The sequence below is a fragment of the Gavia stellata genome, chromosome 24 (assembly GCF_030936135.1).
Source record: "Gavia stellata isolate bGavSte3 chromosome 24, bGavSte3.hap2, whole genome shotgun sequence".
NCBI lineage: Eukaryota > Metazoa > Chordata > Aves > Gaviiformes > Gaviidae > Gavia > Gavia stellata.
The window spans coordinates 3,624,497-3,640,333 of record NC_082617.1 but is presented as its reverse complement, the minus strand read 5'-3'; the positions used below and the strand labels follow the sequence as shown (position 1 = coordinate 3,640,333).

At 51.2% G+C, this 15,837-nt stretch overlaps 1 protein-coding gene across 2 annotated transcripts in view; it reads left to right on the top strand.

Moving 5' to 3' along the window:
• The window catches only part of WHRN (whirlin), a 55,261-nt gene that overhangs the window by 13,736 nt on the left and 25,688 nt on the right, over positions 1-15,837 (top strand). For both annotated transcript variants that reach the window (XM_059828898.1, XM_059828897.1), the window contains exons 2-3: positions 3,753-3,968; positions 15,586-15,711. In XM_059828898.1, the coding sequence (XP_059684881.1) occupies positions 3,753-3,968; positions 15,586-15,711 (342 nt within the window). The remainder of the gene's footprint in view (positions 1-3,752; positions 3,969-15,585; positions 15,712-15,837) is intronic.

Genomic DNA, 15,837 nt, shown 5'->3' with positions numbered 1-15,837 from the left:
AGCTTCTGCTTTTTACCTGCGTGTGTGTGTCTCACACCTGCAATGGTGTGTTACACATCTGCGTACAGTGTATACATCTGCATGCCAGTATATACATGCGTGTTCTGTGTGGTTTGCGGATGCCCAATGGTCTATAGCTCTTCTACCAGCTTGTAGTTGGGTGAAGGGTTTGCTCGGGTCATGGCCCTTTGTTGTGTACGGGTTATAAAGCTGAGGAAGAATGAGTTTAACTGGAGAGGACGGCAGCTGTATGGAAGCTGCATGTGATGGCAGGGGCTGTCTGCTGCCGGCTGTGGGGCAGGGTGGGAGCAGACGGGCCTTGCGGTGTAGCCTGACTTGTAACAGGCAGCGCTAGAAAGCAAGTCAGACTTGCAGTGGGAGGCATGGAGACTCAGCCTCACGCAGGGGCAGTGTCACTGAGTGGATGTGACACCATGCCAAGAGAGAGGGGCTCTCACCAGCTTTCTCGGGTTTGTGGGGTCACCTGGGACAGGGTGTTTCCTGCCTTGCTTCTCCCCTTTCTTTCTCCTTGCTCCTTCTCACTTGTGTTTCTTGAGGCAAGCACCATCCCTCTGAGTATGTTCAGCACCTAGAACAAGGGCAGGTAACGGGAGTCCCCACCCACTGAGGTCGATGTCGGTGGCTTACCACTGTTGAGCTGCATGGATGGTCCCACTCTGCCTCACAGCAGTAAGTCCTTTGTGGGTACCACTGTCCTCCCCCACCTGTGATCACCCAAAAGGTGCAGTCTGTGTCTCGTGGTGTGGGTCACCTGCCAGTGCAGGTGGCTAGAAGGCCAGCAGAGCTGTGTCCTGAAGGGCTCCAAAGTGTAGGGAAGGCCTCTGATGGGGTACCGTTACAGTCCTGCATGAGCTCTTCAATAGGCATTAGCAGTGGGGATGTATTGGGGGAGAAACACTGTGCTGGGCAGGAAACTGTGTCACTCAGTGAGTCCTTGCGAGGCCTCAGTAAATGTATAAAGGACTACACAGAGTGTCACCAGCCTGCCCTGCTGCAGCTCTGCCTTCTGCTGGGAGAGACTGTCACCAGCAACGTCCTGATGGGCACCGCCAGCTTCTGTTCACTCCCTCTTCTAGTGCTGAGGCTGCTGGGGAGCCCTGGCCCAGCCTGGTGCCTCCAGCCAGATGGCTGCTCTCCTCGCCTCCCGGCTCTCTGCTGTCACCTTCATGCATAAAACATCTCCCTGTTGACTGAGATCCCACCTCCTGGTGGCCTTGTCAAGGGAGCTGCAGGGGGACATAAAAAGTCCCTTGTAAATCTCTGGCCTCTCATCCCTGGAAACATTACTCTGCATCCAGAGAGCAGCTCTGCCGCTGTTCCTGCCGTTCAGGGGATGACATTTAACTGAGGCAGGATGGGAGCAGCCAGCACTCTGCCTGCTGCCAGCCTTCAGTGACCATCGCTGCCCTGTCCTCGGGGCAGGCTGTGAACGCTCCCCGGTGCTCAGTGCAGATCCAGGGGCCCTGCCTGCACATGGTCACTTCTCCTGTGCCTGGTGCCTCCCCTGTGTGGTAGAAATCCCGGAGGGTTATCTTTGGTCCCCCTTCCCCTGCGAGGATGGGTGCTCTGAGGAAGGGAGGAAACAGGATCCCTGCATCAGTTCCCAAAGAGACCTGCATGGGAATGGGGTGGCAGTGAATGTGGGGAGAAGGGGGAGAGAACAGCTCAGGGAGGGCCCTGTGTGTGCTCCTGACCCGGCCTCAGCTCTGAGGTTTTTTTCTTTGCTCCCTCCTTAAATTACAGTGACATTTAACTGCTGGCTTTGAGGCATTGTATGAACGTATACAGGTGAGTAATGCCCAGGATCAGTGCAAACAGAGAGCCTGCTCTTTCATTGAGAGGGGAAAATGGGTTGGTGTGCAAGCATCAGTTAGGATCACATGGCATTTCTGTGGCAGAAGGAGGACTGTAACTCTGTACAGTTGGACACATCACAGATTATCCTCATCATTTGCTTGTGCTTGATGAGGAGATGCAGCCTCATTCAGAGATGAGACTTTGCTCATGGGACTGTCAGTGCTGTTTGCTGTCTCGGTACTTAGGTAAGTAAAGAACGTTATGCAGGCTTAAAAGAGGTTTTCAGAGATGGCTGTAGGTTGAATGAATGGAGAATGTTTCTGTGCGGGGCTCTACCCCGTCTCATAGGGGTCACTCAGCACTGGTAGCTCTAGGGTAGGTGAGAAGCCTCCCTGCCACCCCCAACTCATTGCTGTGGAGTTCAGATCATCCTGAGCCTGTCTGCATGGCAGCTTATGAAGAAGCTTTGGGTCGGGAAGGTGAACTGTGCTGTGAAGCATGGATGGGCCCCAACGCCATGGTGCCTGTTTGAGAGTGGCACCCTGGGGTGGACAGCGGGCTCAGAAATAACTCCATCGTCCCAGAGGGACTTGGGCTGATGCCAGCAAGGCTGGAGTGTGGTGAGCACCTCTGCCTGTCTGCCAGCCAGGCTGGGCTCCATGTGCTTGTAGGGAGAGAAGAGATCATGGCAGGCGATGTGTTTGAGGGACTGGGGGAGCTAAGGGGACAGGGGCAGGAGTTAGTGAGCAGCCCAGGATGTTGAAATGCTCTGCAGTTGTTCTGATGGAGCTCTTGGTTTCGCAAACCTTGCTTAAGCTCTCCAGGCACGTGATGACCTTGGGAGCATGTGACAAATTTGCAGCCAAATTGCTGTGTGTGATGGAGATGCTGAACTGGGAATTGGCGAGCTGGATTCTCTCTAGCTCTGGCCGGGAGGGACAGGAGTGTTGCCAGGTCAGAGCTGGGATCGAGCCAGTCCAGTATTACTGACGATATTACTCTTTACCGAAGAGCTGCTGGTATTAGTTCTTCCCTGTCATGAGCTTTGCTCGGCAGCTTCTCTGCTCAGTGGGGAGAGGAGACCTTGCAGGAGCAGCTCATCAAAAGGACGTATATATGGAAAAAAAACCCAAAGCACCTCCTTTCTGAGAGCAGATCCAGAGTGTTGATGTTCCTGAGGCCTCAGAAAGGATCAGCACTTACAGGAGTTCTCCCTGGGGACAGCTGTATGTTAATTTAAGTCTACCATAAAGCCTATGTCACCTTCTCACAGTGGAAGCTGGAGGAGCAGAGGAGCAATTGCAAATCACCTTATCTGGGTCCCAAGGTCATCTCTGTGCATGGTGTTTTAAATATATGTATTATTGTACTCATTAATTGACTGCTTGTGCTGGGGAAGGCAGCTGGTAATGAAATGGCAACAGAGGCTGAATTTCTGGGAGCGTTGTCAATGTCCCCTGAAGCCATCAGGAGCTTTCCAATGGCAGGGTTTGGGGCCGAGCTGTGGGGACCAGCAGTAATGCTCTCCTCCAGCATTGATCCCTGTCCTGCTCTGACTCTTCTCCAAAGCTGCAGAAACTGCTCAGTCTCAGGTTCAGCCCATACTGGAGTTCCTCCTGGCCTGTCACTGCCCACCTTGCCTCCCATACTCTGCTTCGTTCAGCTCTTTCCCTGGCTGATAGGGAGAGCGTAGTTTCTCTGTCAGCAGCAGCGGCTTTGCCTTAATACTGTTACAGTTCAGGAGAGAATAGAAAAATCCTGGCTTTTTCACTAGCTTTTTATGTAGCTCAGTCATTTAGTTGGTGGTTGCAGTGTAGCTTGAGATCTTTCAACCTCAGAGAAGAGCTTAGCCATGTCACCCCAGAGTCCTAAGGCAGATTGTCCTTCCCCTTCCATAGGCATTAACCCCCTCCCCTCCTTGCCTTGTCTTCCAGGTACTGAAAGGCTGCAAGAAGCTGAACCTGTCTGTACATTCGGTGGGACGCATCCCCGGGGGCTATGTCACCAACCACATCTACACCTGGGTGGACCCGCAGGGCCGGAGCGTGTCCCCGCCAATGGGCCTGCCACACCACCAGAACAGCTCCCTCCGCAAGGACAGCGAGAAGAGGAGCCACCTCCAGCTCCTGCAAGAGGGAGATGAGAAAAAGGTGAGCAAGGGGGATCAGCCACAGCCCTGGGTGCCTGTCTGCGGTTACCTGTTACCACATAGGTGCCAACCCTCTTCGTTCCCCTTGTGCTTTTCATTTGTGTGATTCTGGCCTCCATTGGGATAATCTGTCTCTCTTTTAGGATACACTGGCTCCTGATTTTCTCCCTTGGTCTGTAGCTTTCCCCCCATCTCCCCCAAGAAGTCCTGTAGGACAGGATGGATTGGCTTTTTTCCCATTTGACACAAGTAGAACCCGAGCTGGAGACAAGGCATTATCCAGATGCAGACTTGTCTGGCAGTAAGGGTCCTGCTAGGAGCAGCGGTCAAACCAGAAATTGCTTTTAAGGCTTTTTCCCAAAAAGGTTGTTGTTTTGGCTGGAGGCCCGCTGCCAGCGTGATCATTGAGAGGCTGACATAAATGTTATGTTCAGGAGGGCTCGTGGATTTGGAGGACTAGATCTCGGAGTCCATTACTGCCCTTCTTCCTGCGTTTCAGATCTTTCCTCAGGTGTCTCTGTGAGGCTTTCTTGGGTCTCTTGGCAAATTTGTCTAAGTTAAAAAAAAAAAAAAAAACAAAACAAAAAAAACCCCACCCACAACGATTTTTCTCTTCCAAAAATGATATAAAATAAAACAGATGATTTTCCTTTTCCATTTGGGGAGAGGCAGGCTGAGACAGGAAGGGTCTGAGCAGTGCCTGTGTAAAAAGCCCTGTCAGATGAAAAAGGACGGGGAGGGGAATAGCTTTCATAATGGTATCCGGGGAGCTGGTGGTGTCTGGTCAGGGCTGGCCACTCCAGCAGGGCCTGCGTCTCGGGCCTTTGACAGAAAGGAAAGCATATCAGCACATCTAATTCCTGCTCCTCTTCTCTTACTGTGAGCCTGCTCTCCTTTGAAATAGGCCTTATTATAAGCGAAGCCAGCAGAGGATATGTTCAAGCTGCAATATCTAATCTCGAGGATTTTGTGTTTCTTCTCCCTCATGCTTCCCGTGCCCAAACAGACCTAGAGACTTGTAGATGCAGAGGAACAGTGCTCAGGTGCCCTTGCAGTGAGGCATAGGCCAGAGGGGCAGACTCTGCTTGCTTTCTCGGCAGTGATGGATAGGGAGCCTGTTCATCCTGTACAAGCAGGCCGTGGTGTTGCCTCACCCAGTATTCATGGGGCTATCCCAGTACTGTCATACAAGTGAGCAGGGTGCTTGTTCCCAAAGGCACAGAGTTGCTTGGAGCCTTCATCCTGTTATCCTGAGATCACTGTGGCTGTCCCCAGTACTTTGATTGTATGCCCAAAACAATCTCGGCTCCTCCTGGAAAGGCTGTGGAGGGATCTGTAGGCTGGAGCCTCCCATCTCAGCCAGAGAGGGGAAAAAATCTAATACAGGATGAGGCAGTTTGCTGATGAAATATTCATGTGGGCCACAAGGGAGAAGGGACCATTATTTTTACTTTAAGGAGAAGAGAAAAGCAGCCACTGCTGGCTTGCTGGTGTCCCCCACCCCCTCCCACTCAGTGTCACCTTGATAGCGCAGGCAGTGACTCTTTGAAGCTGTAGGTAGGAGGTGTTTCTCTGCACATCGTTCCTTTAGTCCTTGCTGTGTACTGATGAGATGCTTAGAAGCCTGCAGCTGTGTGTATCCCTGCCCGGAGCCTGAGCCTGGCGTGACCCCAGACAGCCCCCTCCTGTCAGTCCCTAGGGAGATGTGATTACAGGTGCCTTAGCTGTCCCTGGGTAGCTCGGCTGCTGCATGGGCCGGTCATCAGACTAAAGCACCCTCCTCTGTGCTGCTCCTCATCTGCTGGTCCCAATCTCCTCAATGCTGGCTCCCATGGGGTGTGCAGAAAAATGAATCCAACTGAACTTTGCAAGTTAAGAGCTTTAATTACCATAGCTTAGTCTGCTTTGGAAAGGAATGAAGCCAAGTTGAACGAAGGCCAGATTAAACTTTGAAGAGCATCCCTGCTGGGCTTGGCTGCTGTTGGATACACTCACTCCCAAGGTGTGAGGGGAGGGCCCCAGCTCCAGGTCGCCCACTGTGGCACCATGCTAGCTGAGCCAGGCTGCGGGACCTTGGCTCTCAAAAGTGGCTGCCCTTGTTATGAGCTGTGCTTCTCTGGTGCCATTGCTGTGATGCCTCTTTGCGGCAGCACTGCACTTGAAGAGCACTGGGAAAATTTGCCAGCCTTGGGTGGGGTGCCCCTCCACTCCTTGCACTGCCTTGACCCTGCCTCCAAACCCAGCGCCTCCTCACAGTCCTGCTCACTGGTGTCAATGTGCAAGGCTTGGTATGCACGTTGCAATAACCTCCACTCCTGAATTCCCATCTGTAAGACCGGCAAATGAAAATTACTGGATGCTACAACTGCCCAGACACTTCTGTATCCAGAGGTGCTTTGCTTTGCCAGCTGACGGTGAAAGAAAGCCCCACCATGATCAAAGGCTGGCAGGCAGTGAGGAGAGCCTGACCTGGCCGGTAGATTTAAGAGGGGTTATTTAGTGTGACTGCCTGTGTCATTTGTCTGAACGCATGCTTCAGGGCATGAATTAGATGAGTTGCTTTGTCCTGACTTACTGTGCACCATCGAGAGATGAAAACGTGTCCCAGAACATGGGAACAGCCTGCCTCTAGTTTTTTCTCTTTTTGTTTGTATGTGGAGAGAGAGAGAGAGATTTAACTGTTGAAAGTGGGGTTATTCTGTTCACAAATATCATGCAAATAAATGCAACATACTCCTAGCTAATTCAGCCCAGTCAACCGGAATTGATAGGTACTGCCGAGGGCTATTTGATTTCTGGATGGTTTTACATTCTGAGGGAAGGGCTGGGGATTAGTGGGTTATTCCGCACACCCCACCCCCTCCCCACCCCACCCCCCAATTTCTAATCGATCTGAATGTCCTGGAATACATATGCAAAAGCTTTCAAACAGGCACCTTTTGGGAAAGTACAGCAGAGATAAGACTTCAACCCTACAGCAGGAGGCTGAAGCAATGTAAACCAGCAAGTTTGTTAATGCATTCCTACAGTTCAGTAAGCCTGCAATGCTACTGGAGTTAAGGTGATATTTTCAGCTTTTGCAAGGTTAAATTCAAGGTTGGTGGAGGCATCCTACATTCATCAAGCAATAGAGATATCCCTGTCTGGCTACCTTTCCCTCCAGCGCATCTGTTCTGTATGCCTGAAAGGATGAGTTTTGTAGCATAGTTTAACAAGTTTGCTTATCTGTAGGCAGAAGCATTCATTATCAAAAGGCTTGAAATGGAAACCGCTGCTGTTGGCATGTGCGTGATAGCGTAACCGATCCGTCTGGCGGAGAGGAGATCTGGTGCATGGCTGCGTACCTTCACAGAGCGGGCACCCGGATGGTGGGATGGAGGTGTGGAGCAGATGGGCTGGACTGGTGTGCAGCCAGGGTGGTTGGGCTTTCAGCTGATGGCTCAGTCTGACCTCCTCGGGTAGCTTTGTAGCACAGGTTCAGTGCAGAAGGCAGCCAGTGTTGCTGGCCCAGGGCTGGCACATTCCTTGCCTGTGGCCTTACATTGCATTTTTGTGTGGCTACTGGGATTCCCTCGCTGTCAGCTGTGGAAGAAGCCATTTGGAAAATTACTGGTGGACTGTCAGCTGTCCACCGGCTTTGCTTTCACCATCCTGTTCCAGTCAGTGGTTCTGAGCCAAAATCCAGCTTGCACCAAGCTTGGTTCAGGCTATTCTGTGTGGATGAGCAGGGGGTGAATGCTAAGATCTGGGCCAGTTATTCAGTGTAGATCTGACCTAAGATGAATGATATCTCATGAGAAGGCACAAGAAGCGGTGCAAGAATTAAAGGGAGTGGAGGGATGAAAGATGTGCTGGCCCGTATGCGCTTGTGGTTGTGCAAGTTACTTCAAAGCTTTACGTTTTCCATGTCTGTGTTGTCTGTGGCAGGTTGAAGAGATGGCCGTATTTCCCAAGTTTTGCTATTACTAGTTTCCTGCAGCAAGGGCACCCTTCCCCCTGTAGTCATAGTCGGTGGATCCAGTGTTTCATCAGAGCCTTGTGCCCATCTTCCCCATAGGTGACGTAGCCAGTGATGGTGGTCAGTAGCAAGCGTGAAACGAAGGGCTTGCACTAGTGGAAAGCTCTGGTGAAACGTTGTTGGAGCTACCTGACTCCAGGACAGGCACAGCAGCAGGTCACAGTCCCCCAGCGCCGTCCCAACAGAGGATGTAGCCTCCTTGCTGGAAAGATGGGACCTGCTTCCAGTGGTCACCTTGTGCTTCAGAGCAGTTTGATTTTTATGCTCTGTCCAGGCTTAAGTCCTCTGGATTTTTCATAGCAGCAAGGACCATTTGTGCTGTGAATTGTCATTGATGTACTTCTGGGATCAACAGCTTATTTCATTAAAAGCACTTTGGAAACCATCAGCCAGCAAAAACTCTTAGGTGCTGCTGAGCTGGGAGGAAGATGAACTGCGCAAAATGCTCTGCAAGTGTCGGACTGCTAATTCCCTGAGAAACGCCATTTCATCAGCTGAATCGTTCCTTTAATGTGCTTATTGCCAGGGGAGCTGCTTATTCGTTTAAGCTTTTGGTGCAGCAGAAGAAAGAAAATTTATGTAAAGAAGAGAGTGTGAAAGTCTCCTTGCCTTCAGGCAGTTCTGTATTCAAAAGTAGCTATAATTATTTTTTCTTCTTTTTTTTTTTAGAATGTATCTGTGGTAACATTGCGTGGCTTGAATGTTTGGGACGCTAATGGTGACTACTTGAGCATGAAGGATAAGAGATGCAGGAGAGATAAGGATTTCTTTCTATTAGATTGTAATGACATTTTCAGTGTGAAGTGATACAGCTCCCCGTGTCTCTCACTGTTTGCTCACTCTGACCTTGCTGGGGTTTGCTTTGGTTTACAGCTAGAAGCATATCCAGGCTACTCAGGGATATGTGGTTAGTTCCCTGTGGTTACTGGAGTATGTGATGTGAGCCACCGGTTCCCCAGTTCCCTGGGGATTAAAGGTATCCTTCTGCCTTGGGTAGTCTGTAGCAGTGTCCTAGCAGACTGACCCTAAAATGTCCCTTGGGTCAGGCCTTAGCTCACCTCACCTCATGCTAGTGGGCAGCAGTGCCACTCTTTGTTATTTGAGGCACTTTAAGCAGAAAAAGCACCCAAAAGTGGTAAGTGTGCTGCGTGAGTTGAGCACTGCCCAGTGGGGAGGCAGCCGTTGGGCTCAACAGCAGCGTGGCCGAGAGCTGGGCAGCACTGCTGGGCTGAGACTTGGGATCGGGCCCTGTGGCAGAGGACTTGGTTTAGAGACTGTCCTGCGCTGCTTCTGTTGTTGCTTGCCTGTTCCTCTGCTCCAAGTGTCACCTCTCAGCTGTGCCCCGGCACACACCTCCTACAAAACCTGTTCGCAAATCAGTGCCCCGCGTGTGCCTGTTGTGTAGCCAGAGGCAGCAGCACTGTAGCTGTGCTCATATTAAACACACTGGGAGGTGGCTACCGGTGCAGCTGTGACAGCAAAGTCCCCGGCATGGCCTTACAAAGCCTGCCCTGGAAGGGGGGTTGATGTTGAGGCAGCACTGATGGATCTGGCACCCCAGGCAGCTGTGACTCTGCTGCTTCCGATACCTCCGTTAATGGGTCGTGAGCTGGCTCTGCGTTCCTGTGAGCTGTGCTCGCATGTTTGCAGGATGTCTAGACATAAGCCGGTGGGGTTTCCTTGGTAAGCAGGAGGAGGATGAGCCCTTCGAGCCTCCTTAAGTGTTGTTTTTGTTGTATGGTAGCAGTAATGGCATGGAAATAGATGTTGGCATGGGTGAAACCTTCTCAGCCGCTCACGCAGCTGTGTGCTGAATCGTACTGATGCAGAGTAATTCATGTCTGAAAGTGCGATTTCTAATGGTAAAATTGAATCTGTCAACAGGTGATTTCATAAACCCGGAGAAAAGAAATCCCATGCAAGAATCAACTCTGAGCGAATGCCTTACCGAGCATGGCATTTTTTTCCTTCATTTCCCGCTACAGGAGGCAGCAGATGTTTCAGCATTGAAATTGAAATTAAAATTGTGACCTTGATCTTCCAAATGCTTCTGCGTTGTTACACGCAGGAGTAGCCTGGGGCTGGACACAGCCTTGCTACGGCATAGGAGAGGAGGTGGGGACTGCGCGGTGTCTGTGCTACCATGAGCCTGGGAATACCTGGCCCTTCTCAGCAAGGTGCCACAGGGTTACCTTGCCTGGATGTCCTCAGTTTCCCCCCACAGAATAGCTGCCCTTCTGCACAGCCTTGCTTGCTGCCTCTGTTTTAGGGTGGTGTAAGCACAGCTGTGCTTTTAGCAGCTTGGAGTGATCCCAGCTCTCCCTGATAGTAGCCCCTGAGGTATCTTACAGGCCAACAGCATCCTGGCCTGTATCAGAAATAGTGTGGCCAGCGGGAGTGGGGAGGTGATCGTGCCCCTGTACTCGGCACTGGTGAGGCCGCACCTCAAATCCCGTGTTCAGTTTTGGGCCCCTCACTACAAGAAGGACATTGAGGTGCTGGAGCGTGTCCAGAGAAGGGCGACGGAGCTGGTGAGGGGTCTGGAGCACAAGTCTGATGATGAGTGGCTGAGGGAGCTGGGGTTGTTCAGTCTGGAGAAGAGGAGGCTGAGGGGAGACCTCATCGCTCTCTACAACTCCCTGAAAGGGGGTTGTGGTGAGGTGGGTGTTGGTCTCTTCTCCCAAGTGACGAGTGACAGGACAAGAGGAAATGGCCTCGAGTTGCGCCAGGGGAGGTTCAGGCTGGATATTAGGAAAAATTTCTTTACTGAGAGAGTGGTGAGACACTGGAATAAGCTGCCCAGGGAGGTGGTGGAGTCACCATCTCTGGAGGTGTTCAAAAAATGTGTAGACATGGCACTGTGGGACATGGTTTAGTGGGCTTGGTGGGGTTGGGTTGATGGTTGGACTTGATGATCTTACAGGTCTTTTCCAACCTTAATGATTCTGTGATTCTCACTCTGAGCTTCAGCCTGGCAGCAGAACAGGGGGAGAGTTGAGGAGGGAGGAAACATAAAGTGGAAATGTGACCAAAATGCCCTCTTCTGGGACGAGACTTGCACAGAAGTGTTAATCATATGTGTACAAACCTGCTTACCTGAGTGGAAAAGCCCAAGTAGAAGGGCCTGGTCCAGGAAGCTGTGTGTTGGGGGCCTGTTCCCAGTGGGGCCCAGGATCAGCCCTTTCCATCCTTGCAGGATCAAGCCACAGTGGTGGGAACCACTGGAAACAACAGCCTGGTCACAGTGGACATGTTTAGCTTCCTCCTTGGACAGCATAGCTTGGCTTGAGCTTTGTTGTCACCCCACAGTCTCCCTCCCAGCCCACAGCCGTGTCTGGAGTGTGGGAGAAGTGCCATCAATAGGATGGCAGCGGGTGCGGACAGTGCTGTGCTTGGGGCCAACCCCACCTAACACCATCTCTGCGGTGTGCCCCATTGCTGGAGACAGCATCTCAGAGGCGGGAGGCCCTTGAGAAATAGTGTGCAAAATAGTCTTCCCTCTTATCCCCAAGCCCTTAACACAGAGTGACTCAGCCTTTGCTTCATCCTGGCAATCAGCTTATCCCTCGCTTTGGCTCCTAACGCTTTCTCTCCACTCCTCCTCCCTGCCTCCCTCATCGCTCCCCAGTCTGAGCAAAATGAGCCCCCTGCCTGCGAGCACTCTCTTTATTTCTCAGCTATTCCCTAAATCTGCAGTTTGTCAATAACCCGAATGCTCCGAGAGTGGTTATTTCTCTGGCCCCTGCTGCTGCCGCACTTTTCCCGGCAGCCTGAGTTTCTGTTGCGATTTCTGCAGGGTTTATTCAGAGAGTCGTAGGTATTAATTGATTAAGAAATGCAGTTAAGCCCTCAACAGCCCAACTTTCTGGGATTGCCAGCAGCGACATATTTTTTAGTGCTTAGATTTTTTCACGCAGCTTGGGAAGGTCTTTCTGACCTTTATTGCTCGGGTCTGTATTCATTGCTTTCTGCTTCTTGAAGACTGGGTTTGTCAGGTACGTGCGTAAACAAACCACATACAGCAGCACATCAGGTTTATAGCAGAGCGGGAGTATCTCTTACTCGATCTGATGATATCAGGGTGGGGAGAGCAGCTTCTCGGCTTACCAGCCCGTCGGGATAGTGTTAAAGGGAAACATAAATGTCTTGATACGGAGCTACCCCTCACGTTGCTAACTCCAGTGAAGTGCTGGCATGTATGTTTGTTGTTCAGGGACTCATAGAGAGGGCGTGTGCCATTACCAGTCTATTTTGACCCTGACCTGTGATTGCATGTACTTTGCTGCATTTCTGCTACTTTATTTTTTCTGAAGTTGGGAAATTTTTGATAGGTATGGCCACGGTGTGGTGAAGCAGTTACAGTAGAAGGGAAACCCTGCGTGTCATTAGACAAATAGGAAGAAAAGAGAAGGACTTTTCCAAAGTTTAATATTTTTCTGGTTTTAATAAAACCCAGTGAAATGTTCTAAAAAGTAATTGTTCTATGTCCAGAGCCATGTTTTCATGTAAAGAGAAAGTTTGCCTGTCAAAATCAAGGGCAAGTTAACGCTCTGTTGAGTGGGTACAATGCCCAGCTCTCCTCTCCAGCCTGAAGCGTGAAGATCTCTTTATGGTTCGTGTATAATGCTTCAATGCTAAACTTGTTTCCAGCACTTTGTGCCCTTTAAAGCAGGAGAGGGACTAACCCAGGGAATGTCAGTTTTTGTGCATCCCTAGACAAGGATGCTGATACAGGTAGTTAATGTCTTGCAGTTCTCGCTCTCCGGCTTTCCACGGTACGGCCGTTTCCAGAGCATGGGGAGCAGAGGGCAGCGGCGCCGTGCTGAGAGCCTGCCTGCGTTGGTAGTGTGTTGGTGGGATCACCCCAACTTTAGCTTACAGATCCATAAAACGCATGTAGCTGATGAGGCATTAATGCCAGCTGTAATACCAGTATAGAAAAGTAGGAGCTGTTTTGGCATCCGTTTCTTAAAGTACAAAATTTTGCAGTATATTTTCCTTAGGTAGATTAATGTCCTGTTGCTGATTTCTGTCTTGCTGCTGCACCACGACCAAGATTGAAAACCCATTTTCTATACCAGCCTCTCTAAGGCTGGGCTAAATTCCCTGCATGATATTGTGTCCTCCAGAAAGGCAGGTTAATTAGTGACTTGAAGCTGGAAATTACTTTCCCATCCAGGTAAATGTGCAAGCTTTTGATTTGACTGTGATGAAGAGTTTTAAATATAAAAGCCATTCACAAACAGTCTGTTTCTGCTTGTTTCTATCAGTGTGAAACACATTTGGGCTTTTCTCATTTGTTTTTATTCCTGCTGTCTGCTTTTCTCCAGAATTGAGTTAAAACTTGGGACAAAAGCAAAAAAAAAAAACCTGGAGTTACTCATTTAGAAAATGTCTTGCAGCGAGTGAACAAAGGCTATTTTAAATTGAGAGCACTCAAGGGGGCTAAACACAGGCTTGCTCATTCACTCTAAATTCTCACCTGAACTTTCATACATCATCAGGCCCTCTGAGCAGGAGAGTTTGGAAGAAGGCAGATGGGAAGCTGGCTAATAGCTTTGGCATACCTTGCAAAATCAGCCCTGTGGCCAGCATTTGGTGGGGAAAACAGCTGTCCAGGTGCTGCGTGGTACTTCAGCCTGTCAGAGGTTTGTGGAAAATAAACATCGGTTGCAGTATGTGCAGGCTGTTCTGGGCAGGATAGATGGAAAATCTGTCCTAGCATTATTAGTTAGAGATAATAAGGGACATGGAGGAGTCCTGAGTGCCTTCTGTGCCTCGGACAGGCAGGGTGCCTGGGTGGGGTGTCCCGCAAAGCTGCGCCCTGCACAGACCAGTGACTGCTGCAGGGGCGATGGTTGGGCTGGTGGAGGTGTGCGAGGGCCAGCCTGGGCTGTGTCGGGGTCTTTCCCCACTGCAGCCTGTGCCTCGGTGTGGTTTGTCCTGTTGCTTGTTCTCTGTACCCTCTCCTGATGGGAGAGTGCCTGGAGTGGCCCCTCGCAGTCACCGCTGTGTAAAAGAGGGCAGAGAAATGGAGTGGGGCTCTGTCCCAGTCTGGATGGATGTGGGTATTTGCTGTGTAATCCCATGTTTGCACAGGGCACGGGCAGGCAGAGGGGAAATGCGCAGCCAGTGCTGACTGGCACCGCTCCATCAGTGTCCGTGGTGCTTTGGGGATTTCTCTCAGCTGAGTATCTACCCCAGAGATGCACCTGTAAAAGGAGAGAGCAGCCAAAGATCAACTTTTCCTCTGGTTTACGGTTGTAATTCTCCCAGGCCACATGTGCTGCCCCTGAAGTAGCTGAACCCTCCCAGTCCTCCAGAGCAGGCATTTCCTTCTCGTATTCCCCACTGCCTCCCCTGTCCCACAGGAGCTGCCCTGTCCGGCCAAGGGGCACGGCAGGGGCACAGCTATCCTGTGTTCCAGCTGGCCATGTAGCCTACGTCTCCCTTTGCCTGCACAGTTCCCTCCTCCTGTTTCTGAGGACTGCAGAACAGGAACAGAAGGGCTCCTTTGTCGCTGCTTTGTCATCCTGTGTCCTGACAGCAGCCCCCGGTGTCATAAGGGAGGTGCAGTGGGCCTGAGCAGCCTGGTCTTCAGCCAAAGAGCTTAACAGCAGCTCTTGTCTGGACCCTGAGGGTGTTTGCCATAAACTGAAGTTAAACCTGTAGCTTGCTTTTTCAGTTGATGTTTTTAGTTGCTAATACTGGAAGCTAGGTTTCTGTAGAACAGACAGGAGGAGAATGGCGGTGTCCAGCAGAGCTCCGGCAATCCCTTCTCTGGTTGATACCTTAGCTGGACTTCAGCCTGCAGAATGGTCTCTCAGCCCTTGCCTAAGCTGTGTCTCCTTTCCTGAGGCCCAGACCTCCCCTGAAATAACATTACTTGCTCTATTTGAGGCATTAACCTCCTTCCATGCCAGTGCTTTACTTCTGGATTTGTCACCTGGGTCCTGGATGTCATTCCATCTTTCTCTCTTCTTACAAGTTTTCCTTTCAAAGAGCCAGACTTCCACACCGTCTCAATGTGATCTGCCCTCTCACTTCACTTCAGCCTCTAAATTATTGAAAAAGAGGAGAAGACAAAACAAACCCAAATCATGGACGTTGCATGTTCTCCACACTTCACTGGAAAATGCCTCCCATGGTAGAATCGCCCTGTCTGTCCCCCCATGCCTGTGGTTAGCCATGCTGCTCTCTGGGGATGCACGGGGCATTGCCCACACCGCAGGCCATGTACTTCTAAAGCATCCTTCGAGCCACAGCCAGCCCTGACCGTTTGCCCAGGCACAGGGAGACGGACAAGCCTAGGGAGCCACAGGAGCAGCTAGACCTGCTCTCCTCCCTCCTCTGCATTGCTACCGGAGCCAGCCGCAGCAGGGAAGGGATATCGCTGGCTTAGAGCTCCATCTGGGGCTGCGGTTGTCTGGAGGCATCTACAGAAGGGGCTCTGTCCCAGGGTGTGTGCTGCTCCTTAGGGAACCAGTGGGAGAGCTGGTGGCAGCAGGGGGGACGTGGCTGTTGTCAGAAGCATGGAGCCAACACTGCTTTTGTGTAGCACTCAGACACCACGTAAAGGACTGTTCCTCCTCCTCTGCAGGTGAATCTGGTCCTGAATGAGGGGAAATCTCTGGGCCTCATGATCCGAGGAGGGGCAGAATATTCCCTGGGCATCTACATCACCGGTGTGGATAAAGGCTCCGAAGCAGAGAGCACTGGCTTAAAGGTAAGAGTGACCCAGAGTGGGCTGGGGCGGGAGGTAGAGCTTCACACGCTGTGGCTGCAGGGCCGTGTTGGCACGTAGCTGCTTCTGTTCCTATCCCTCTGCCCCCCGCCGAGCAGGGCTCTCAAT